General features: G+C 44.4%; 1 protein-coding gene across 2 annotated transcripts; it reads left to right on the top strand.

Moving 5' to 3' along the window:
- Positions 1–1967: 1967 nt before the first annotated feature.
- Positions 1968–13879, top strand: Gpr75 (G protein-coupled receptor 75). 2 transcript variants are annotated; one of them, XM_070025615.1, is made up of 2 exons: positions 1968–2125; positions 9001–13879. In XM_070025615.1, the coding sequence occupies exon 2, from the start codon at positions 9121–9123 to the stop codon at positions 10726–10728; it is 1608 nt and encodes a 535-aa protein (XP_069881716.1). In that variant the 5' UTR covers positions 1968–2125; positions 9001–9120; the 3' UTR covers positions 10729–13879. The 2 variants fall into 2 exon arrangements, with proteins under 2 accessions (XP_069881716.1, XP_069881715.1); XM_070025614.1 differs by lacking the exon at positions 1968–2125 and adding an exon at positions 2443–2711.
- Positions 13880–26943: the final 13064 nt, after the last annotated feature.

Raw genomic sequence — 26943 nt, 5'->3', positions numbered from 1 at the left:
TTACTACAAATTACATTGCAGTTACATTTTGTACCGTCAACATTTGAAAACTTTCTTTTTTTGGGGGGGGGTGTCCAGTTGTGGGGCCTGTACTCTGGGCCTGGGCGCTGTCCCTCAGCTCTTCAGCTCAAGGCTAGTGCTCTACCACTTGAGCCACAGCGCCACTTCCGGCTTTTTTCTTTTTGCTTATGTGGTGCTGAGGAATCGAACCCAGGGCCTCAGGCATGCAAGGCAAGCACTCTACCACTGAGCCACCTTCCCAGCCCACATTTGAAAACTTTTGTTGGGACAATATCAAGGAGTGAGTGGGAACTTGAGATCAAGAACCTAAGTATTTTTATATGGCCTTGATGTATGTTTTCCTCAAAAAGGACATATCTCAATTTGCATTGGAACTGTAGTTTATATTGGAATGCTGGTGTCACTGCAGATAGACAGTCATCCATGTTTTACCATTTGTTATCACACCTTGATTGCAGATTTTTACTACTAAGCCAGTGTTCTATCCAGTTTACTACTATTTGCTGATTTTATTCACTGATTTTATATCCACATATCCATTATGATATCATCTTTATAAATGGTCATATGTGGTTCTGGATCTATGATGAGTCCTGATTTCCTCTTCTGTATTTCTATGCAATATGTGATTCCTTCCCCTCAAGAAGCTATTTCTCCCACAGGTGTAACTGGATTGCAGATTGTAATCTTTTCTCTATTGTAATCTCTGATGTGGACTAATACTTCGAAATGAGCTATTGACTAGCAGTAGATTATATATATGGAATGAGGAAGCATACCTAATTTCCATCTGCTATCTCCAGTAAATGCTATTGTGTTTTTTTTCCTGCTGATTATTTCTCAGCGCAAGGTTATCAAAATTGACAACACATATTATAATTGCTACATTTTAAGTGTTTGGGGGAGTAGCATGATAGACCTGGAAATTACTTGAAAGATTTCCTAGAATGTTTTTATTTTTATTTTTTTACAGTCCTGGGGCTTTGAACTCTGGGCCTGGGCGCTGTCCCTGAGCCTCTTTGTGCTTTAAGTCTAGCACTCTACCATTTGAGCCACAGCACCACTTCCTGCTTTGGAGACAAGAGTACTTAAAACTGGGTGCTGGTGGTTCACAACTGTAACCTTAGCTACTCAGGAAGCTAGATCTGAGGATCAGGATTCGGAGCCAGCCCAGGCAGGAGAGTCTGTGAGCCTTTTACCTCCAATAAACCACCCCAAAAGCCTGGAAGGGGAGCCGAGGTTCAAAGGGGTGGAGCAGTAGCCATGACCCCACCAAGCATTTCATGGGAATGAAATCCATTACCTCTCTCGTCATGGGGCTTGAACTCGGGGCCCGGGCACATTGCCCCAGAGCTCTTCGGATCGAGGCCACTGCTGTCACTTTGAGTCACAGCCCCACTTCCGGTTTTCTGAGGGGTTCCTTGGAGACCAGAGTCCCCCGGGGATGTTCCTGCGCAGGCCGGCCGGCTCCGCTGTGCGATCCTCAACGCTCAGCCTCCCGCAGCTGGGCTCACAGGCGTAGATGCCGTCCTCTGAGACCGCTAGGAAGCGGCCAGGTCGCGGTCACCCAGCTTTGGACACGGAGGGACGGAGTTCTGTGTCCATCCGTCATCGCGAACTTGGCAATGTGACATGGCGATGGCGGCAGGCCGGGAAAAAACCCACCCCAGCCCATGTGTCACTTGAAAGTCCGGGGGCCGGGGCGGGCGGGCTGAGCAGCCCGGGGAGGACCCCAGTGGTCCAGCCCTGCTGAGCCCCATTCCACCGGGAGCCAAGGCCGCCGGCCCCGCTCCCCCCCCGCCCCCCGCCACCCCCGCCGTGCGTCAGCCTCGGCCCGGACGCTGCCCTTCAGGACCCGCAGCTAGCTGCGCTCGCCGTCGGGGGCTGCGGGGGTGGGGGGCGGGGGGCCGTGACTGACTGCGCCCCGCGCCGGGTCTCCCCGAGGCTCCCGGGACGCGCGGAGGCGGCGATGGCGGTGGCGACGGTGCCTCTGGCCCTGCGTCGTGGCGCGCGGCGCGCGCAGAGCTGGGGTCCGGGGCTGCGAGGTGGAGGCGGAGGCGGAGGCGGAGGAGGAGGAGGGGCGGCGCTGCGCCCCCCCCAGCAGGTGAGCGGACCCCACGGGTTTGCCCCGGAGGGGCTGGGCGAGGAGCGGCGCCTGGAGGGGGCCACGGCGCACCTGCGCTCCCGGCGCGGCCTGGGGATGCGGGGAAGCCGCCCCCCCGCCCCCCGCTCCCCGTCCTAACCAGGCTCCCGGGCGTCCCTAGAACCCCCAGCCACCGCCTCTGTCCTGGCCACCGACCTGGTAGCTGGGGAGGCCTTCCCGCCCCAGCATCTCCCCACCCCCTCCCCGCGGTACCCCACCCATCGCCGGCCCCGGCCCGGCGGGCCCTCCCTCCGCGCTCCCCGGGCTCCCACTGACCGTATCCCCAGGCTGAGATCCTCTTCTTCGGCCTCTTCATCCTCCTCCCCACCCTACCGGCTGCCCAGCCTTCCGGACAGCTCAGCCCGTGAGAGTGAGCTGCAGGCTTGAAATTGGCCAGGCTGCTTTTTTTGCTTTTGTTGTGTTGTGTTGTGTTTGTGTGCTCGTTTGTTTTGAGTGACTTTGGACCATGGATCTCACCTGGACTCAATTTTCTTGATGCATCCACATTCAGTGGGAATGGTAATACGGGACTTCGTTCTCGGCAAAGGTGAGGGCCTGAAAATGCCTGCCTCCAAGAAACCCAAGGCATTGACGAGGGAAAAAATGAACTGGGAAGATCGTAGTCCTGAGCTGACTTGTAAAAGCTCCTGTAAAATGTGTTTGCTTAAAAAAAAAAATTAAGCACGCAATAGGAGGCTGTTTACATATCTTAATGAGAAATCGTTGCCAGGGGGCAGTGACTTTGGGTTTCATGTGCCTTTATTATTATAAAAGTTATTTCAGGACCCCCTCCCCAATAAGTATCAGGTGCATTCATTCTGTCTTAGGCTTAAAACTGACAGTAAAAACAAATTTACATCTTTCTGGTTTTATGGTTTTAACTGTATTTCTCTTCCAGGGCCAGTTTATGATACCAGAGGGGGAGAAAAAGGTGACTTGTATGAATGCATTGAAAATAACTTTGTTAACATTTAATATTTAGAAATAGTGAATGGGTACTGATTTTCCTCCCTTCCCCAAACTGGATTTTGTATCTTTGCTCTACGTTTCCTCATTTCTCGTGGTCCCAGGATTTAGTACTGACATCTGGATTGATGTTCCCTCCATTTCCTTAAAAATTGTTTCTAAAGTTTCTCTTCCAAAACTTTTTCCTCTGTTTTGTCTTGGGTTTTCCCCCCCATTTCCTCTTCCAAACCTTTGATTCCTGCTTTTTTTTTTTCTAATTACTCTAGTGAGAATGATTTAAAATTACTTTATACTACAACTGTAACAAGCAGGCTTGCCAAAAAGGTATGCAGAAGTGTGTGTGTGTGTGTGTGTGTGTGTGTGGAGATAGGTGGTTAGGTAATAGATGTGTGCATATGTAAATATATTAGAATTTTGTGTTCCAGGAACTTTGAGAAGGGATTGTAATATTCCATTGTGCAAGTGAAGTTTTATGTTATATATAAGGCCCCTAGCGTATGAGCCTAGCATGTAATAATACCCAATAAGTTATTGCTATTGCATTTAACTTCTCACCGCTGTTTGTTTAGCATGGAAATGAAGAACAACTTCCAGGATCCAAATCCAAGTATCTACCATTTTGTGAAGTGATTTCACTCTGATTTGGTTTCCTCATCAGTAGAATGGAGTTGTGGATATTATTTCAGGGTTTTGTGAAAGAATTACTAAGAGTATGTCACACTGAGAATGGTAAGCACTTATGAAGGTTAATATGCTAAAGACCACACTTGTAAGCATATGGTTATTATTATGTCCTAACCTGGAATTCTCCTTTGTGTGTACACCAGTCCTGTAGCTTGAACTCAAGGCCTGGACACTGTCCCTGAACCTTTTAGCTCAATATTAGCATTTTACCACTTCAGCCATACAGCTACCTCTTCCTCTTCTTCCTCTTCCTCTTCCTCTTCCTCTTCTTCCTCCTCCTCCTCCCCCTCCTCCTCCTCCCCCTCCTCCTCCTCCTCCTCCTCCTCCTCCTCCTCCTCCTTCTCCTCCTCCTCCTCTTCCTCCTTCTTCTCTTCCTTCTGTAGTTACTGGTGATAGGAGAAAGTCTCACTAATTTTCCTACCTGGGCTGGCTTTTTTTTGGGGGGGGGGTCCGGTCGTGGGGCCTGAACTCTGGGCCTGGGCACTGTCCCTCAGCTCTTCAGCTTAAGGCTAGCACTCTACCACTTGAGCCACATTGCCACTTCTGGCTTTTTTCTTATGTGGTACTGAGGAATCGAACCCAGGGCCTTGAGCATGCAAGACAAGTGCCCTACCACTGAGCCACCTTCCCAGCCCCTGGGCTGGCTTTGAAATGCAATCCTCAGATCTCAGCCTCCTTAGTAGCTAGGATTACAGACATGAACCACCAGAATCCAGTTTTTATTTTTAAAAATATATTGAAAATATGCCTATTCAGGAGGCTGAAATCTGAGGATAGCAGTTCAAAGCAAGCCCAGACAAGAAAGTCTACCAGTCTCATCTCTCCAATTTATCATGAAAAGCTACAAATGGAGCTGTGGTTCAAGTGGTAGAGCACTAGCCTTGAGCAAAAAAAGCTCAGGGACAGTGCCCAAGCCCTGAGTTCAAGCCCCAGAACCAGCACCAAATAAATAAATAAATGTACACATATACACTTATAATGTTTTAATCTACTGATAATGTAACTGTGAAGTTTCCTGTCAATGACTTCATTCCATTGCTTTCCTCCTCTCTTCCTTTAGCACTGCTGCCTGGCCCTCATTTCCCTGGATGGATACTTTCTTATCATCTCCTGGCCTGGGTTCTTCCTAAACCCCACCATTCCACTCCTTTCTATCTAGTTCCCCCCCCCTTCCTTCTTCTCTGTCTTCCCCTTCTTCCCTCCCTTTCTCCTTCTTTTTCCTTCCTTTCCTTTCCTTCCTTTCTTTCCTTCTTCCTTTCCTTTCCTTTCCTCTCCCTTCCTCCCTCCCTTCCTTTCTTTTCTTTTCTTTTTTTTTTTTTTTTTTTTTTTGGTGGGTATGGAGCTTGAGCTCTGGGCCTGGGTGCTGTCCCTCAGCTCTTCAGCTCAAGGCAAGTTCTCTACTGCTTGAGCCACAGTGCCTTTTCCGGTTTTCTAGTGGTTTACTGGAGATAAGAGTCTCACGGACTTTTCTGCCTGGGCTGGCTTTGAACTGTAATCCTCAGACCTCAGCCTCCTGAGTAGCTAGGATTACAGGACTGAGCCACCAGCACCCAGCATTTCTTTTCCTTCCTTCCTTCCTTCCTTCCTTCCTTCCTTCCTTCCTTCCTTCCTTCCTTCCTTCCTTCCTTCCTTCCTTCCTTCCTTCCTTCTGTCCTGGTACTCAAACTTAGGGCCTGGGAACTGTCCCTGAGCTTCTTTTGCTCAAGGCTAGCACTCTACCACTTGAGCCATAGCACCAGTTCAACTTTTTTTATGTGGTTTTGAGGAATGAAACCCAGGGCTTTATGCTTACTAGGCAATCACTCTACCACATTCCCAACCCAGTTTTTACTTTCAGCATTTTGGTTCCAGAATCTTCATCCTTCTCATTTCCCCTGACCAAATTCCTGTTTTGCCCATTACTCTTTAAAAATATTATTATTATTATAAAGTGATGTACAAAGGGGTTGCAGTTTTCATACGTCAGGTAATGAGTACATTTCTTTTGGACAATGACATCCTTTCACTTGTTTTCAGCTTTTCCCTCCCATCTCCCCATACAAGTTATATAGTTCATTTTCAGCATAGTGTCTAGTGCTGCATTTGTTCACCCATTGTCCCTCCATTTCTATGCCCCTCTTTACCCTCCCAAAGACAGATAAATGAACCAACATGACAAAAATAAAAGAAAGCAAAATCAGCAATGAAGAAAAAAAACTCTTGTTTCTATTTCCTGAAGTTCATATCAAAGATATTTTGTATAATCAGATGCACATAGGCACTGTGCTTTTGTGTTCCTCTCCTAATCATTGCTCTTCTTTGTCTATTTCCAAAGAGGAAACCCTTGATTGGAGGGTAGCAGAGTTGCTATATGACACTAGTATCTGCTGTTCTGCCTTCTTTGTTGTTGGTGGTGGTGGTGGTGGTGGTCATGGGCTTGAACTCTGGGCCTGGGCGCTGTCCCTCAGCTCTTCAGTTCAAGGCGAGCGCTCTACCACTTGAGTCACAGCACCACTTCTGGTATTCTGGTGGCTTATTGGAGATAAGAGTCTCATGGACTTTCCTGCCAGGGCTGGCTTTGAACTGTGATCCTCAGATCTCAGCCTTCTGAGTAGCTAGAATTACAGAAGTGAGCCACCAGCGCCTGGCTCTGTTCTGCCTCCTTAAGTTGAATTTTCCTCCTCTTTTCATAACTTAATTCCAATACAATTAACAATTTGTTTACGAACAATAAAAAAATTGTCTTTTTCACTACAAAGTTATGAGGGGTTCAGAAAAAGATATTGTCTTTTATTGGAAAGAATAGCAGCTACCCATTATCATTAATACTTCTAATCATTAAGATACAAAAGTTAAGTTGTACTTCCATTGATGGCTCATTCCTGTGATCCTGGCCCCTTGGGAGGCTGAGATCTGAGGATCTCATTTCTTTTTTTTTGGGGTCCGGTTGTAGGGCCTGAACTCTGGGCCTGGGCGCTATCCCTCAGCTCTTCAGCTCAAGGCTAGCGCTCTACCACTTGAGCCACAGCGCCACTTCTGGCTTTTTTCTTTTTGCTTATGTGGTGCTGAGGAATCGAACCCAGGGCCTCAGGCATGCAAGGCAAGCGCTCTACCACTGAGCCACCTTCCCAGCCCCTGAGGATCTCATTTCAAAGCCAGTTAGGGCAAGGAAGTCTGTGAGACATTTTTTCTGATTCACTAGCAAAATGTCAGACTGGGTTCATGGCTCAAGTAGTAAGGCAGCAGCTGTGAGCAAAAATAGCTGAAAGTATGAAGCCTTTAGTTCAAGTCCTGATACCAGTGCATGCGCGGGCACACACGCGCGTGCGTGCACACATACACATACCACAAATCCTCAGGATTTTATATTTTTCACTTCCACAAAACTTGTTTAAGGAATGTGTATAGAACATGTCTCACTTTCCAGTGCAAAAATTGGCCACATTGTCACAATATGTTCAATACGACTTTTGGGGATGTAGAAGAGTCTATTTTCTTCCTTAATGAAGGATACCAGTTAGTTATGTACAGCCCCCTGCCCTGCCCTGAGATCTGTCTGATACTATCTGATTGTTGTTAAATAACAACTGTTCCCTCACGAACCTGCCTGTTCTGAGTCCCTTGATCCAGCCACTAAAGGGTTGACAGCTGGACACTTCCAGCATACAGCTTGAGCTTGTGGCTGAGTATTCTAAACAGGAGCCTGAGGCTCCCCATGCCACTGGTTATTCTTAAAATCTTGGATTGAAACAAATGCTGGTCAGTTGTCAAGGGCATAGACCTGAATAACTTAGTCTTGCCTTGCTGAAATCTTTGGGCAAAGGCTGGCACAGGCCACAGAGGTTTTGGGGACTGGAGACAAACGATTTGTATGAGCACATATTGAGGGGGAAAGATTATGGGAAGAGAAGTGGAGGAAGGCTGTTGTTCTGAGGTAGTGGGTGGGTCTAAACATCTGTGCGCCTCCAGCTTCTCGGGTGACGCTGGTCCTCGGTAAGCAGGTGAGATTGGTGTAAATTGACTGAATGGATGGCAGAATGAGCCCATGCCTGAGACTTTGTCTATAGGATATTTTTGTTGAAACATGGTAACGCTTAGATTTACAGAGTGCTGCTTTTCCTCCTCTGTGGTGTTAGTAGCAAACCTAAGACCTCACCAATGCTAAGCCAGTACTCTACCCCAGGGCTACATCCAATATGGTACTTTATATCTCATAAATTTCAAATATTTCCAGATACCTGTTTTTTTTGGTCCGTCATGGGGCTTGAGCTCAACAACTGGGTGCTGTCCCTGAGCTCTTTTGCTCAATGCTAGTGCATTACCACTCTGAGCCACAGCTCCACTTTTGGTTTTTGAATGATTAATTGGAGATGATAGTCTCACAGGGATTTCCCCCTATCCAAATACTAACCAGGCCTGACCCTGCTTAGCTTCCAAGATCAGACAAGATCAGTCACAGTCAGGGTGGTATGGCCTGTAGACATCACTGGGATTTTTCTGTCCAGGCTGACTTTGAACCACAATCCTCAGATCCCAGCCTCCTGAGTAGCTAGGATTACAGGCCTGAGCTTGAGTTTCCAGATACCTTTTGTTACTTTGTTCCCACTCCTAGCCAGGGCACACACACAAAAATGGAGTCCTACAGTTTTTTTTTTGCCCACGGGAGCATATGTAGTTGGCCAAAAGAACGACATCCTGGGAAAGAAATAGGAAAGAAATAAAAGTTGTTAGTGATTCACAGGAGTTATATGAAAAGCCACATGATATGTCACCTGTACCCTCCCTCCTGGTATTATTTCAAGGACATCGTGTTTCTTAACCTCCATCCCAGGCTGTTTGTCCCACTCCTGGTTGGTCCTCACCTCTCACCCAGCTGGCACCCACTCAGCAGACTTCCATTCATCCTTTTGCAGGCCTCCCCAAGCTGGCTTGGATCCCCTCTGGCATCCCTAGCACCCGCAGGAAGCTGCAATCCAGAGCTACACTGGATCCTCAGCTCCAGTCTCCTCTAGGTGGATAGGTTATGCTCATGGGTTATGACAGGTTACGTCCAGTGTTGGAGACGGAAAGGTAGTGTTGCTTATTTGGACTTTGTGCTTTTGTACATCAGGAGAGAGAGCAAGCTGAAAAAAAATAACGAGAGTACTCAATGGGTTCCTTTGCTTCGACATGAATCTCTGTTTCTGGGTTGTGTGTTTCTGGTGCAGGCTCATCTGTGTCGGGCTTCTTCTGTCACCTGTTGCTCGCCTGTGAGTTGAGGTCCTGATCCTCTTCTCACTGATTATTTTCGCTTTTGGAGACTAGAAGGCAAAGCCGTCTCTCTGAAGATGAACTCGTCAGGCGCCCTCCAGGATGCGCCCAATGCCACCTTGCTGCATGCATCTCCCTCCCAGGCAGGAAACAGCACCTCCCTCCAGGACCTCATCCACACGGCCACCTTGGTGACCTGCACCTTCCTGCTCGCCATCATCTTCTGCCTGGGCTCTTACGGCAACTTCATCGTCTTCTTGTCCTTCTTTGATCCAGCCTTCAGGAAGTTCAGAACCAACTTCGATTTCATGATCCTGAACCTGTCTTTCTGTGACCTCTTCATCTGTGGGGTGACAGCCCCCATGTTTACCTTTGTGCTCTTCTACAGCTCAGCCAGTAGCATCCCAGATGCTTTCTGCTTCACCTTCCATCTCACCAGTTCAGGTTTTATCATCATGTCCCTCAAGATGGTGGCGGTCATTGCTCTGCACCGGCTCCGCATGGTGTTAGGGAAGCAGCCTAGCCGTACGGCCTCCTTCCCCTGCACCCTGCTCCTCACCCTGCTCCTCTGGACTACCAGCTTCACCCTGGCCACCTTGGCTACCCTGAAAACCACTAAGTCCCACCTCTGTCTTCCCATGTCCAGTCTGATGGCTGGAGAGGGGAAAGCAGTTCTGTCTCTCTACGTGGTGGACTTCACCTTGTGCGTGGCTGTGGTGTCCGGCTCGTATATCATGATCGCTCAGGCGCTGTGGAAGAATGCTCAAGTGAGAAAGTGCCCTCCGGTCATCACAGTCGATGCATCCAGGCCACAGCCTTTCATGGGGGCCCCCGTGAAGGGAGGTGGTGAGCCCATCCAGTGCACCGTGCCAGCGCTGTACAGGAACCAGAATTACAATAAACTGCAGCACGTTCAGACGCATGGATACCCCAAGAGTCCCAACCAGCTGCCCACCCCTGCAGCCAGCAGACTCCAGCTGGTGTCCGCCATCAACCTCTCCACTGCCAAGGATTCCAAAGCGGTGGTCACGTGCGTGATCATCGTGCTGTCCGTCCTGGTGTGTTGTCTTCCACTAGGGATTTCCTTGGTGCAGGTGGTACTGTCCAACCATGGCAGTTTCATCCTTTACCAGTTCGAACTGTTTGGCTTTACCCTGATATTTTTCAAGTCAGGGCTAAACCCTTTTATATACTCCCGCAACAGCGCAGGGCTGAGGAGGAAAGTGATCTGGTGTCTCCAGTACATTGGCCTGGCCTTTTTCTGCTGCAAACAGAAGACTCGACTTCGAGCCATGGGCAAAGGGAACCTGGAAGTGAACAGAAACAAATCTTCTCATCATGAAACAAACTCTGCCTACATGTTGTCTCCTAAGCCACAGAAGAAGTTTGTGGACCAGGCTTGTGGCCCGAGTCATTCAAAGGAGAGTGTGGTAAGTCCCAAAATCTCTGCTGGACATCAGCACTGTGGTCAGAGCAGCTCGACCCCTATCAACACTCGGATTGAACCATACTACAGCATCTACAATAGCAGCCCTTCGCAGGAGAGCAGTCCTCAAAAGCTGCAGCCGGTCAACTCTTTTGGATTTGCCAGTTCCTATATCGCCATGCATTACCACACCACTAATGATCTCATGCAAGAGTATGACAGTACTGCAGCTAAGCAGATTCCAGTTCCTTCTGTTTAAAGTCATGGAGGCTAGAGGATTCTGGTTTCTAACAATGGATTGAATTATTTTTTTAAGGTTTTTTTGAGGTCAGTGGCAAATGAAGACAAAAAGATTCAGTGGATGAGTTGTCACTTACATTTTTCTTTGGTCTGAAGTATTAAGTATCTGGAGATTTGCTGGGTAGATCCTTGACATTTTAAGATTTGATGTGAATGTTTATTTAGATATTTGTCCTGACTTGTGTCCGATCTTTTGTACCGAATCTTTAAATAGATACCAAGAATGATGATAGAACTTACTTTGAAGTAGAAACGAGAGTGATTTCAAGACTTGAGTCAGTGTTATGAATCTTCCAAGTAAACCTTGGTCGAAACTTTTTAAAGGAATTCGAACGTTTGATCTTTGCAGACTATATTTACTAAAAAAGTGAAAATTGATTCTTTGAAGTACTGAAGTAGGGAACAATACATGAGTTTTTTTAATATCAGGTTGATTTGTATAAATAACATTGTTACAATCAGAAATGTATTGCCTATACTTACCAAAAAAACACTCACACATTACTTTCTTTACCTAAGACAGTCAAATAAGAGTAGAGAGTTAAGACTATCATCATTTCTTATTATAGATACTATTATTTGATGCTAATTGAGTAACTGTCTCATTCTTGGGAGAAGAACAGAATGTTTTTGTTTGTTGCAGGTGGCCTATTCTGTAATGATCTTATCCATGGATTGGACAGGAGATGAGGATTGCACGTGCAGAGGGACAATGTTCAGGGAAAGCAAGGTGGTTCATGGTCCTTCTAGGTGGGGATTGTTAGGTGGGAGGCAGTGAAGATTGTTCTAGGCTAGACAATCTGTATTCTTCTTTAGCAAGGCACAGAAATGAGGGCTTTGATTTATCTTTCCTTTCTGTGTGAGTTCAGTTTGTTGAGATACCTGCAGTAACTATATGGAAATAACTTATCTCTTGACCTTATTTATATATTACTATGGTAGGAAAATTCTCGAGGTGATCTGTTTTCAATGAATACTTTTATTCCCCTACTGTTAATCTTAAACTGGAAATGGGCGCCTAACATTAAGTATTTCTATACTCAAAACAAATTTTATCACTATATACTCTGTGGTTCCTAGGATAACTGTGAACTCGTATTTTTATGTAAAAATATTTTCGCTATGTAGTCAGTATTTGAACTCTTTAGAATTTTGGAACAATCACTGTTATAGACTCAAGATAAGCATGAAGATGCGGCATCTGTCATTCCAAACCGTTCTGTTCAAGAGTTACTCTTGTACGTGGGAATCTGCATTGTTCCTGTGAATGAAAGGCCATCAGTTCCCAGCACCTCCCTCAGGCCAGTCCCAAACACAGGTCACAGAAACAGAAGATGGCAAAAGGTTTCAACTAGCATGGACTTATTCTCTTCTAGCAACTCTTGACTTCAGTGTTCACTTGCCATTCTGATTGCTGCGACTTCAGTGTGAGTGGTAGGTTTTGTTTGTAAAATTCACCTTATAGGACCAACAGACCCACCTTCCTTTCCTCTCCCTCCCTTCTCTACTCCCCCCCCTTATTTTTGCTATTAAAATTTTATAACAGGCAAGAACATATCCAATCTCTCACTTTTTTTGTAATCGAATGCTATTTTTGAAAGTCATTATTATCTGTCCCAATTGTGCTTTTATATTTAAATATAACACCCCTCTCATTTATTAGTATTCCCATGAGTAGATTAGTATGTTACTTCTTTCTAACAAAGAATTAAGCAATCTAATATCCTCTTCCAAGATCATTCAGAGAACTGTGGCAAAGTAAGAATCTGATTTTTGTCTTTATTCAAAAGCTAGGATTTAGTCCAATAAGCCAACCAGCTTGACAATTAGTAGCATTAGTAAAGAGGATATTTCACAATTTTAAAGATATACATTACATCCCTTTTGTTGAAACAGGCATTTCTAATGTGATTTAATAAAAGGTTATAATAAGAGTAATTTCTGCTTGTACAATGTCCTGTGTGACCTTTAATTTTGACATGATTTGAACAGCATGGGTCTCACTTTTGGGAGATACAAATTACAGCATAAAGAAAACTAAGCATGTGCATATCACGTATTCAGTTTCTTTGTGCTCATCACCGATTATTGGTTTAACCTGCATGAAGTATGCAGTGAGTTCAGTTCTTAGCTTCTTAGTCCATATTTCTATCTGCTGGTAGATATAGATACATAGATGCATCTTGTCTCTTCATAAATTACATATGTCTGTCTAACCCTGTGTGGTGTCGCTATAGTTATGCATATATAACTTGTCTCTTCATAAGGGCTAACCTGAGAACAAGAAGTGATTAGAATTCAGTTGAATAGGATTAATTCACAGGATCATTAATTAGTTCTCTTGATGCTTTACTGTGATGCAAAATATGCGAGATCTCTAAAACATTTTATAACAGTTCTTATACTAATACCTAGGCTAGATTTGTATTTCTGATGCTTTTAATGTACTTTTAAAATAAAGTTTGGACAATAAAAATGATGAAAATCTAAACATTTTGAACATAACATCAGATTTTAGTATGGTAACTTTCCTGTCCAGTCACTTCAGAACCCTAGGTTGGAGGTGTGGCTCAACTGGAAGAGCACTCGCCTAGCATTAGAAAAGGGCCTGAGTCTGATCTATCCCCAGCACCCCAAAACAAAATTAAAAGAAGAAAATGATAGTCGAGTTCTAGCCTCTTTCACCTTGGTTCACTGTTGGAACTATGTGCACACTCTAGCCATACTTCCATGTGATAGGAATAGCACGCTATGTGATCCCTCTTGTAACCATGTCATAATTGCTCTCATTTAAATGCAGACATGCTTGCTTACTTCCAGAGGTCTAAAAATCAGCCTTTTACCACTTTTCTTCAGTGATGTTCACTATTCTTTTAGCACTTGAGCCATGTCTGCAGCCTAGTGTTTTTCTGGTTCATTAGAGATCAAGTTTGAATTTCAGACTTTTCTGTCTGGATGGCTTTGAACTGAAATTCTCCAGGACTCAGCTGCTTGAGTAGCTAGGATTACAGGGATGAGCCACTGGTACCGGGCACTCTCTCATATCAGTATTCAAACTCGGTACCTGACACTTTTACTCATTGGCTGGTGTACTACCAACTGAGCCATACTTCCCACCCCACTTTTCTTTCTTTCTTTCTTTCTTTCTTTCTTTCTTTCTTTCTTTCTTTCTTTCTTTCTTTCTTTCTTTCTTTCTTTCCTTTCTTTCCTTTCGTTCTTTCTTTCTTTCTTTCCTTTCTTTCTTTCTTTCTTTCCTTTCTTTCTTTCCTTTCTTTCTTTCCTTTCTTTCTTTCTTTCTTTCCTTTCTTTCTTTCCTTTCTTTCTTTCTTTCTTTCTTTCTTTCTTTCTTTCTTTCTTTCTTTTCTTTCTTTCTTTCTTTCTTTCTTTCTTTCCTTTCTTTCTTTCTTTCTTTCCTTTCTTTCTTGGTCGTGGGGCCTGAACTCGGCCTGAGTGCTGTCCCTCAGCTCTTCAGCTCAAGGCTAGCACTCTACCACTTGAGCCACAGCGCCACTTCCAGCTTTTTCTGCTTATGTGGTGCTGAGGAATTGAACCCAGGGCCTCATGCATGCAAGGCAAGCACTCTACCACTGAGCCACCTTCCCAGCCCCTCTTTCTTTCTTTCTTTCTTTCTTTCTTTCTTTCTTTCTTTCTTTCTTTCTTTCTTTCTTTCTTTCTTTCCTCTCTCTCTCTCTCTCTCTCTCTCTCTCTCTCTCTCTCTCTCTCTCTCTCTCTCTCTCTCTCTCTCTCTCTCTCTCTCTCTCTCTCTCTCTCTCTCTCTCTCTCTCTCTCTCTCTCTCTCTCTCTCTCTCTCTCTCTCTCTCTCTCTCTCTGTCAGTTGTGGGGCTTGAACTCTGGGCCTAGGCTCTGCCTTTCAGCTCTTCAGCTCAAGGCAAGTGCTCTACCACTTGAGCCACAGCGCTACTTCCAGTTTTCTCGTGGTTAATTGGAGATAAGAGTCTCACGGACTTTCCTGCCTGGGCTGGCTTTGAACCACAATCCTCAGATCTCAGCCTCCTGAGTAGTTAGAATTACAGGCATGATCCACTGGCACCTGGTTTTTTCTTTTCTTTTTTTATTCTTTTAACACAAGTTTTTCTCTGTTAGTGCTAATTGAACTCAGACTCACAATCCTGTTGACTCTGAATCTTGATTACAGTCACGTGGCTACCACACCAAACCAGTAGATTTTATTTTGCCATTTAGGAGATATATCCATTTAAGAAAGATTCTAGCTAGGTATTGATGGCTCACGCCTGTAATCCTAGTTACTCAGAGGAATAAGAACTGAGGATCACAGTTTGAAGCCAGGCTGGGCAGGAAAGTCAGTGAGACTCATAGCTCCAATTAATCACAGAAAAAGCTGGAAGTGGTGTTGTAGCTCAAGTGGTAAAGTGCTAGCTTTGAGCCAAAGGAGCTTAGGGACAGTGCTCAGGCCCAGAGGCCAGGCCTAGGACTGGCAAAAAAAAAGACTCACTCCTTTGCTTGGCTATGGTAGTAGAAGGAAGTAAAGGTTCATGAAGACACTAGGTCATGTGGGATGATGAGGGAGAAGAAGATAGGCCCCAGGAAAAATCTCCCCTTCCTCTCACTAGGGATAGACAAGTTAGAGAGGCCAAGCCTAGACTGAGCTTAGGATCCCAGGCAAGGCAGCTGAGCTCCACCACTGGGTGGATTTGGTCTCCACAGGTGACTAAAGAATGCTCAGTGTGGGGCTGGGAAGGTGGCTCAGTGGTAGAGCGCTTGCCTTGCATGCATGAGGCCCTGGGTTCGATTCCTCAGCACCACATAAGCAGAAAAAAAAGCCGGAAGTGGCACTGTGGCTCAAGTGGTAGAGCGCTAGCCTTGAGCTGAAGAGCTGAGGGACAGTGCCCAGGCCCAGAGTTCAAGCCCCACTACTAGACCCCCCCCCCCCAAAAAAAAAGAATGCTCAGTGTGCATCAATCTAAATCTAATGAGGGCCAGGGGAGACACAGTCACTTCAGTAATGGCCACGACAATGATCACTTGGTGATCATTTGGTGGAGGAGAGAGGGAACAGAAAACAATCTTAACTCCCATGATTCTGTGCAATGAGGAGCAGATTTGACATCAAATTGAGACCACTGCCTGGCAATATTCCCTGTCAGCAAAGCCTAAATTATCTTGCAAATACACTGAATCCAGACTTTCTCCTCCTCCTCCTCCACCCCATCTTGCCCACATTCCATCATCTGTCACCTGCTTCAGTACCATTTGCCAGCTTTAGTGTTTCTCTCCTGTGGTCTCTTTAGTGAGTGCCAGTGATCTTTAGATCCTGCTTCATACCTTCCACCGAGAAGAAACTCTGAGGTAAGTCCTTGTCATAAAGGCTTGTGGCCGCTTTAATGATCTGCTCCTGACTTCTCTCTGACTCTTATTTCCTCTCATTTGCACCCTATCCAATGTGCCCAGGCTGTGTATGCATTCAGGCTGTTTCTCACATGCTTCAGTTTTGTTCCATGCCAGGAAATCCTCCCAGAAATACTTCAACTGGGTATTGTCAAGGTGATTGAAAGTGGATTTTTTTTTTTTTTTTTGGAAGAGCACTGCTTACTCAGGCTCACTGATGAACTAAAAGCTTGGCATTTTTTGCCTCTGTTTTTGTATGTGTCTTCGTCCTGAGCTGTTCTCTCTACAGGTACTGTGCAATCACCTGGGTATCCAGGAAGGACAGGACTAATGGATAATAGCTTTCTTTTTGAGCTGGTCCTGGGGCTTGAACTCAGGGGCCTGTGTGCTGTCCCTGTGCTTTTGCACTCAAGGCTAGTGTTTTACTGCTTGAGCCACAGCTCCACTTCCATCTTTTCAGTGGTTCATTAGAGAAGAGTCTCTTGGACTTACCTTCCCCTGGGGCTGGCTTTGAACTGTGATCATCAGATCTCAGCTTCCTGAGTAGCTAGGATGTGAGTCACCCACTTCTGGCTAGATATCTTTATGGAGACTTTATGGAGCTTCTTCTGAGGAACAGTGGAGCCTGCTTAGAACAGACAACCTAAGGAATTGTTTACCCTGACCAGTGATGACAGTGGTAACTCCTGCAGAACACCTTCCAAAACAAGTCTGGAACAATGACTGACAGTCCATACTAACCAGCCCACTCTCAGTAATGACTAGGACATTATGCTTATGTCTATCTTCTGGCCCCTAGTTCTTTGTTCCCTGAAGATGGCTGAAGATGTGCTGTCTTCCTATGGCATGTGTGTGCCATAAGTCTCCTTTCTCTATCCTCCACCATGTCTCTCTCTACTTGGCATATAGGGATGAGGAACTGGGCCTGAGATGTGCATCTCCTGGAGGTTGGGCCTCAGGTCTAAAATGCTAGTTTTAGGATATATACCCCAGGGCCTTTCCTGGTCGCTCTCGATCCCATCATTATGTAACCCTCCATCCAACTTTCGTTTTGTTTTTGTTTTGCCAGCTCCTGGGGCCTGAACTCTGGGCCTGGGCACTGTCCCTGAGCTCTTCAGCTCAAGGTGAGCACTCTACCACTTGAGCCACAGTGCCACTTTAGGCTTTTTCTGTTTATGTGGGACTGAGGAATTGAACCCAGGGCTTCGTGCATGCTAGGCAAACATTCTACCACTAAGTCATATTCCCAGCCCTATCTGACTTTTTTGTTGTTGTTGTTGTTGTTGTTGTTGGTTGTGGGCTTGAACTCTGGGCCTGAGCACTGTCCCAGGGCTCTTCAGCTCAAGGTGAGGGTGCGCTACCACTTGAGCCACAGTGCCACTTCTGGTTTTCCTGCCCAGCCTGGCTTTGAACTGTGATCCTCAGATCTCAGCCTCCTGAGTAGGATTACAGGTATGAGCCACACGTGCCTGGCCAGACTTTTTTTTTTTAAGTGTTATTATCTCCTGATATTATTGTATTTGTCTGCTCAGGCTACTGTAACATAGTGCCATAAACTGGTGCCTGAAACAACAAACATTTATTTTCTCATGGCTCTGGAGGCTGGAAGTCCAAGAGCAAGGTGCTTTCTGGGTTGATTTCTAATGATGCCTTTCTTTCAGTTGACTGCCTTCTTGCTGTATCCTCTCTCTTTGCCCTTCATGGTGGAGAGATAGGAAGCTAGTTCTAGGGATTCTATTCTTGTAAGGGCACTAATACCATCATGAGGACCCCCACCCTAATGATCTCATTTAGTCACATTAGTGATTAGAGGTTGGTTTAGCATATGATTTTTTTTGGGGGGGGGACACAGTTCTTCCTACAATTATATAGAATTGTTGACTGGTTGTCTTCCTTCCAGACTAAGGATTTTTGTTTAGTATTGTAGCCCAGTATCCATTAGTCCTTGGCCCTAGTGAACTATTGAATAAATGAATCAAAGGCATGAATGGATAAAGCTTAGAAGTGAGACCTAAATCCATGTGTTGCCTGGTTTACAACTTTCCTATGTATTATTTGTTATATCCTTCCTAAGTCCCCAGGCTGGTTATCAATCAGTAGGACTCTTAATAAAAGGGGATCTAGGACCAGATAGTGATGGCTCATGCCCGCAATCCTGGATACTCAGGGAGGCTGAGATCTGAGGATCATGGTTCAAAGCCAGCCTGAGCAGAAAAGCTCATGAGACTCTTACCTCTAATTAACCATCAGAAAACTGAAAGTAGCACTGTGGTTTAAAGTGGTCGAGTACTAGCCTTGAGCAAAAGAGCTCAGGGAAAGCATCCAAGACCTGAATTCAAGCCCCATAACAACAACAACAAAAAAAGGTTGGGTTGGAGGAGGGGTTTGTATTTTGATCTAGGAGTAGTACAAGTTCCTACCCTTTTTGTGTGCTCTGAGTGCGTCTTTTCCAAGGGATAACCCTGGCTGCCCAGAAGCTTCCAGACAACCTGCATTCATTCCCAATGGAATCACTTGGCTCATTTTGCGGCTGTAGCTAACAAGTCCCTACAGCACCCCTAGGGGCTGTGCACCCTCCTGATCCCAAGACTCAGGAGGTAGAAGCAAGACAATTGCTAGGTCAAGGCCAGCCTGGGCCAGAAAGTGAGAGCCTCACTCTCAAACGAGTAAAGCCCTTCCACAACCACAAAGTGACTGAAGGAGAAAAGGGCTAACTGGTTCTTTTTTTTTTTTGGGTCCGGTCGTGGGGCCTGAACTCTGGGCCTGAGCGCTGTCCCTCAGCTCTTCAGCTCAAGGCTAGCACTCTACCACTTGAGCCACAGCGCCACTTCCGGCTTTTTTCTTTTTGCTTATGTGGTGCTGAGGAATCGAACCCAGGGCCTCAGGCATGCAAGGCAAGCGCTCTACCACCGAGCCACCTTCCCAGCCCCGCTAACTGGTTCTTGAAGGGAGAAAATGGAGGAATATCAGTGACTGTAAAGTATATGACCATTTTGAAGAAGGGTGAAGATTTAGGGGAAATTCTACTTTCCACCAGGAATAGTGAATTGGCAATCTCTTTGTGTCCAGTATCTTTGAGATTAATTTTATTAATGTAAAAATATCACTTCTTGGTACCATACAGAAACCTAGTGAAAGCTGAGGAATAATGGGGTAACTGGAAAAAGAGAGAGCAATAGATAAAGTAACTCTGACAAAATTATAATATGTGCATGTGTAAATTATCATGGTGAAATTTCTGTATGCAATTATTGTATGTTGGAAAAAATTGCAGGAAAGTAAACTGGCCATGTTGGCCAGCGGGTATCCATGGGAAGGCAACAGAGAAAGTCAATAAGGGGGAATATGGTTGAAGTACTTTATATACATGTATGAAATAGAACCATGATATCTATTGAAATTACTTTCAGAAGGGAAGATTAGGAAGGGATGAGGGAGAGAGATGGTTGGAGGGGGTGAGTTTGGTTGGGGTCTATTGTATGTATGTATTGAAATGTCACAACAAAATGCCCCCTGGTATAACATATACGCTAATAAAAAGTCTTAAGACCATCACTCAAGTACAGAGAATTACTCATTCCTTTTCCCCCTTCTAGTTAAACAGATTTTCTATGTGTTTTTCTAGGTGCACATAGCTGGCACTGAGAAAGATCTAGTTGTTTCCTTCAGTTCCATTTACTGGGTGGTTTGCCTTTCTCACTTTTTCCTGATCCCTCAGCCACCGCCTGTAGCATGCTTATGCGTGTGAGTCTGTCGACTGACTCTCAATGTGGGAATCTTGATTTTCATGCAAAGCCTGACATTCTGCAGAATGTAGCCTGATCCAGATGCCAAGTAGACCCTACAAAGCCAAGCAGTTCACAAAGAGGGCTTTATGCTTGTCTTCTGGTACTGAGGTATGAGAACCAGGCAGGTCTCAGAGCTTGAGAATATCTTCATTATTCAGTTTGTGAGTGCTTCTAGAGTTTTTATTTGGTTTCTGAAAAGCATATGTCCAAGAAGCTTCTCAGTCTGATTGTCTCAATATGACTGAGGAAATGAAGAGTAGTTGTGCTTTTTCAGAGAAGCCAGAGCACACAGGTATTTTGAGGACTTCAGAGTGTCTCAGGATTTTAGCTCACAGAGTTGGGAAGTAGATGAAGGAGATGTATTGTGTACTCTTGCTAGGGAGAAATATGATGGTGTGGAGGAAATATTTGTCGAGTGACTGTGTGTGTGTGTGTTGATTCTGGGCTTGTCCAGCCTTCTGAGTAGTTAGGATGACAGTCATTAGCCACTGGTACCCACTTCTTTTTTTTGGGGGGGGGTCCGGTCATGGGGCCTGAACTCTGGGCCTGGGGACTGTCCCTCAGCTCTTCAGCTCAAGCCTAGCGCTCTACCACTTGAACCACAGCACCACTTCTGGCTTTTTTTTCTGCTTATGTGGTGCTGAGGAATCGAACCCAGGGCCTCATGCAAGCAAGGTAAGCGCTCTACCACTGAGCCACCTTTCCAGCCCTGTTGTACCCACTTCTTAAGTGACATTTTGGTTCAAGGTCTAAAGAGAAAAAAAGTAACATGATTTTTTTTTACTCCCCCAAAGAAGATGTAAATGCAAGAGGAAGGGATTCATGTTATCACTTAATCTTGATGTCAAATGACAAATCTCAGTGGGACAAAATTTTTTTTAGTAATGGATTTTAACTGTACAAGGAGTTTCATTATAATATTTCCCAGCAAACATATACTTTGACCATAATCACCCTTCATCACCCTGTCCTTTTACTCTCTCCCTTCTACTACTCACCCTACCCTCAAAACAGTCCACTTTTTATACTCATATCATTGTTTTTCCTGGTCTCAGTTCCACATGGAAGGACTTCTGACATTTGTCTTTCTCAGTCTGGCTTATTTCATGTAACTGAATTTCCAGCTCTATCCATTTACCTATAAACACAATTTCATTCTTCTTTATAATATTCCATAGTGTGTATATATACCACTTTTTAAAAAATCCATTCAATGGTTGTTAGGGACTAGGCTGGTTTTCTATCTTGACTATTGTGAACCGTCACCTATAAACAAAGATGTACATGTGTCTCCTTCTATAACCAGGAATGGTATAGAAGGATCATAAAGTAGTTATACTTTTAGTTTCTTGAGAAACTGCTATACTGAATTCTATAGTTGATGTATTAGGTGACATTCCCATAGATAATATGCAAGAATTTTTTCCCCACCCCCATGTCCTCATTAGCATTTATTGTTTCCTTGGTAACGACCATTCTGATGGGGCTGGGATGGAATTTCAGTGATGTTTTGATTAAAAAGTTTTTTAATGTATTATTTTGAAGGTGGTATAATATTTCACTATATAAATACCATATGTGCTTAAACTTTTTCTAATGCTGTGCATTTTTGGATTTCTCTTCCTTATTTGCTATAAAGTTGCTTCGAACATTTGGAACCAACCTTTATTGCTATATTCAAAAATTTCCTAGGAGCCGGGCGCCGATGCCTCACTCCTGTAATTCTAGCTATTCAGGAGGCTGAGATCTGAGAATCACGGTTCAAAGCCAGCCCGGGTAGAAAAAGTCCGTGAGACTCTTATCTCTGATAAACCACTAGAAAACCAGAAGTCGTGCTGTGGCTCAAGCGCTAGAGTGCTGGCCTAGGGATGGCGCCCAAGCCCAGAGTTCAAGCCCCATGACCAACCAAAAAAAAAAAAATCTCCTAAGGATTTCCTGGAAAATTATTAGATACAAATGTATATCTAAACCTACTGACACGGTTGTTTTCAGAAAGATTGATGTAGTTGGACTGGGAATGTGGCTTAGTGGTAGAGCGCTTGCCTTGCACGCATGAAATCCTGGGTTTGATTCCTCAGCACCACATAAACAGAAAAAGCTGGAAGTAGTGCGCTCAAGTGGTAGAGTGCTAGCCTTGAGCAAAAGAAGCTCAGGGACAGAGCCTGGGCCCCGAGTTCAAGCCCCAGGACTGGTACATACACACAAAGAAGATTGATGCAGTTATACTGGCATCTAGCAATTGGGAAAGCATCCAGTATTGAGTAGTCCCATTAAAAACACAAATCACAGTTGGGTGCTGGGTGGCTTATTCCTGTAATCTTAGGTACTCAGGAGGCTGAGATTTGAGGATTACAGTTTAAAGCCAGCCCAGGAAAACAAATAAAAACAACTTATCTCAAGTTATCAAAAAGCCAGAAGGGCAGCTGTAGTCCAAGTGGTAGAATACCACCCTTGAACAGAAAACCTCAAAACAATAGCAGCACACTCCCAAATCACCAAAGAAACAAAATGCCCTGTATAATGGGAATCTGTTCTGTTCTCATACTCAATGTTGCCCCCATGGCATGGTCCACTGACCCCTGAACCCCCGCAACTGCTTGAAGTTCTGCAGCCCAGAATTTTAATCTAAATATGAAAATCCACTTCCCCACCATGCCTCGGGCCTCAGGTACCTGAGTTCCTCCTCTTCAGCCTATTACCACAAGCTCTCAAGACACTAGGCACATCCTGAAACTCCTTGCAACTCTCTGGCTACCTTCGACCCTGCCCCCACCCAGAACACTACTTAAGTTCCTTGCCCCCATCACATCTCCTGTCTCCTGACTCTTCTCAGGCCACCATGACTCTGCTCTTCAACTTTCCATTAAAGATGACCTGGTCTGTTGAATTTGTTTTCTGCTTTCTTGCTTTCTTTATTTGAATACCCTCATGACTCATGAAAAAAGGTTCATTTTGATTTTAATCTATTTTTTTGATGACTGGTGAGATTTACTTTTTCTTTTTGGTCCGTCGTGGGGTCTGAACTCTGAGCCTGGGCGCTGTCCCTCAGCTCTTCAGCTCAGGCTAGCACTCTACCACTTGAGTGTCAGCCCCACTTCTGGCTTTTTCTGCTTATGTGGTGCTGAGGAATGGAACCCAGGGCTTCATGCATGTGAACCAAGTACTTTACCACTGAGCCACCTTCCCAGCCCCAAGATTTACTTTTAAAACTATGTTTTTAGGAATTTGCCTTTTCTCTTTAACCAATGTTTGATTCATTAATATATTGAAGTTTTTTTTCTTGTTTTCTAAGGTGAAATTTTAATCTTGCTAATGTATTTTAATCCATCAGGTGTGTAAATTGTACTAGCTTAAGAAAAGGTGATGTGTGTTCCATAAAAACAACATGGAAAACTTGAGATCCTATATGGCCAGGACTAAAGTGCTCATTTCCTTCACTTACAGAGTATTATGGTGAGCTCTGTATGTTCTCTTGGGTGGGAGATGGTAAAGAGAGGCTCCTGGGGAAGATGTTTCTGTCACAAGCTATTTATGAACATAAAACGGTGCAATCAGAGTGTGTAATGTTCTGGCTCATGTCTTGTACTCAGTAGTAGAGAATACCCAGCTTATTGGTTGAGCTGGGGCCTTGCTGACTTTTTGCCTAAGTTGGCCTCAAGTCTTGATCGTCTAGATCTTTACCTTTTAAAAGCAGCTGGAATGGTTACAGGTATGAACCACTATGCTCAGCTCTGATGCTTAATTTTTAACAGGTGAAAAATGAAAAATTCTAGTATTTTCAATGTACAATTCACTGTATCATCTTGTCTGCTTGCACAACTTTATTTTGGCAATATTGCAGAAGAGATAAAGCATGCCTTGTGGAGTTGCGTTGTGGTTTTTCCACCATTCCTACTAAAGGAGAGGAAGGGGAGGGAGCCAAGGTGGAGGGGGAAGGGAGAGACAGAGCCCTTTTCTATACTCAATACAAATAACAAACATTGGTAAGTAAAACCACTCAACACTAGGAATAGAGTTTGGAATCAGATCTAAGTTGGCTTGGTATTAGCTGGGCACCGGTGGCTCATACCTGTAATCCTAGCTACTCAGGAGGCTGAGATCTGAGGATCATGGTTCAAAGCCAGCCTGGGCACTAACATTCATGAGACTCTTATCTCCAGTAAACCACTAGAAAACCGGAACTGGCACTGTGGCTCAAGTGGTAGAGTGCTCACCCTGAGCTGAAGAGCGCAGGGACAGCACCCAAGTTGAGTTCAAGCCCCCAAAAAGTTGGCTGGTATTTATTTTCATTTGAAGCTTTGGTTGCAAAGCCTAACAAAGTAAAATGGGACTTTTTTTTTTCTTCTAAAGATAAAGGGCTTAAGCCTTTTATGCTAGCTCTTCAGTGCTACTGGGTTAATAATATGTCCTATGTCCTAATTTATGTGCTTGGTAATATAAACATTATTAGAAATCAGGCCAGGTCCAGGTATCAGATGATTGGAAAGGGTAGTTCACGTGACAGAACACACAAGCTCACTCAGTTTTGAGACAATTTGTTGCCAATACTGTTCATCCAAGGTATAAATTAGGGCTGGACTATCTGCTCCCTCTAGTGGTGTCTCAAAGAACAACAAGTAGAAGTTAAAAGATGTTTCCATGTCACAAACAACCCTTGCAAAGATGACCTACTTGCTAAATTTGCCTGACACTCTAATCTAGGGGCTTAGTATATATGAAACCATTGAATTAGACCAGTAATTCTCAACCACTGAAGAATTCATTGAAGATAAACATAATCACTTGGTAATTTTATTTGAAACACAAGATTCTTAGGCCCCGTTCGGGCAAAATTCAGTAGTAGAGTGTACTTGTTTTAGCATGCATGAAACCCTGTGTTTGATCCCCTGCACAGGACTGAAAAAAACATATCATGATTGCATTAATAAAAAGCTAAAGTTGCCAGGTGTCAGTGGCATTAATAAAAAGCTAAAGTTGCTGGGTACCAGTGGCTCATACCTGTAATCCTAGCTACTCTGAGGCTGAGATCTGAGGATCATGGTTCAAAGCCAGCCTGGGCAGGAAAGTCCATGAGACTCTTATATCCAATTAACCACAGGAAACCAGAAGTGGTGCTGTGGCTCAAGTGGTAGAGTGCTAGCCTTGAGCTGAAGAGCTGAGGGACAGTCCCCAGGCCCAAGTTCAAGCTCTACGACTGAAAAAAAAAATTTTTTTTTTTTTTCCTCTCCAGTCCTTGGATGGACACTATCTGGGCCTGGGCATTATCCTTGAGTTTCTTTTGCTGAAGGCTAGCACAGCACCACAGCGCCACTTCTGGCTTTTTCTAAGTAGTTTGTTGGAGATAAGAGTCTAATGGACTTTTCTGCCCAGGCTGGCTTCAAACCATTATCCTCAGATCTCAGCCTCCTGAGTAGCTAGGATTGCAGGCATGAGCCATAGCACTGGCTTGGTCTCGCTAAAGTGGTTTTTATTGTCATATAATATATATTTCAAAGGGAAGACCATTACCCAGGATAAGGAAATCATTCACACAGTGAAACAGTGGACTTACTAGCCCGAAATGTTTATGCAGCTATTAATGGAGTTCCTATACAAAGAAAGAACAAAAATACAACTAAGTTTATAGTGTGATTTTTTTTCTTCCTTGATGTCAGTTCTGGGGCTTGCACTCAGGGCCTGGGCACTATCCTTCTACCACTTGAGCTGCAGCTCTACTTCTGGCTTTTGGGTGCTTAATTGGAGATAAGAGTATCATGGATTCCTTTTTTATTTATTTTTATTTTTTTGCCAGTCCTGGGGCCTAAACTCTGGGCCTGGGCACTGACCCTGAGTTTCTTTTTGCTCAAGCTAGCACTCTACCACTTGAGCCAGTGCCACTTTAGCTTTTTCTGTGCATGTGGTACTGAGGAATCAAAACCCAGGGCGTCATGCATGCTAGGCAAGCACTCTACCAAGAAGCCATGCTCCCAGCCCTATTTATTTATTTTTTTAAAGATAGGGTCTTGCTATGTAAACCTAGCTGGCCTGAAGTTCTTATTCCTTTACCTTTTCTCTCTTCCCCTTCCCTGTCTTCGTACCCGGGATTTGAGCTCAGGGACTCATTCTTGCTAGGCAGGTGCTCTACCACTGAGTCACTGTAGAAGTCCCAATGGCCACTTTTGTCCTTATATGTATACTTTTTCTTTTTAGGTCTGAGACTGGAACTCAAACTTGGTACTTGCCACTTTCACTCACTGGCTAGTGCTCTACAAACTAAGTCACACCTCTAACCCCTGTATCCTTTTTTTTAAAATTGTGTTGGTTGTGGTGCCTGAACTCTGGGCCTGGGCGCAGTCCCTCAGCTCTTCAGCTTAAGTCTAGCACTATACCACTTGAGCCACTTCTGGCTTTTTCTGCTTATGTGGTGCTGAGGAATTGAACCCAGGGCCTCATGAAAGTCAAGCACTCTACCATTGAGCCACCTTCCTAGCCCCATCTATGTATCCTTTTCAATGAACTGGTAAACCTAGGCAATTATATTCAACGTATATGCAACAGGAAAATTGAGGAAGTGAATAATCTGCCACTGACTACATGACCCTCAACTTGTGAACAATTTTATTCTCTTTAAAATAAATATTGTGCTGTAAAACCTTTGAGAACCAAGATCTGTAATACACAGTAGGCAGGTAGAACTGATCTGTAATACACAGTAGGCCTATATAATAGATACCTACCATTGTGTGTTTTGTTAGAGTAATCATTCTAACTCTGAGAATAATCACCAACTGTTTATACATGATATATACTTTGGGAGTAAACACATATGAAGAGAAAAAAAAAACCCATAAAAGTTTGGAGGGAGAAGCAACCTTTCACAAATAAGTTTCTTTAGGTTAATAGTGGTAAAGAAAACTCAGGTATGGCTCTATGATGTGTCCACTTTCTAACTTAATGTCTGTCAGAGCAGCTGCTACATAAAAACTTATTGAAAGGATTTCAGGTACTGGAATTTACATATTTCACATGGTTTCTCAATT

The sequence above is a fragment of the Dipodomys merriami genome, unplaced genomic scaffold, assembly GCF_024711535.1.
Source record: "Dipodomys merriami isolate MVZ:Mamm:240054 unplaced genomic scaffold, mDipMer1.0.p SCAF_17, whole genome shotgun sequence".
Taxonomy (NCBI): domain Eukaryota; kingdom Metazoa; phylum Chordata; class Mammalia; order Rodentia; family Heteromyidae; genus Dipodomys; species Dipodomys merriami.
Note: the sequence above shows the minus strand (reverse complement) of the source record. Positions and strands in the feature narration are given on the sequence as shown.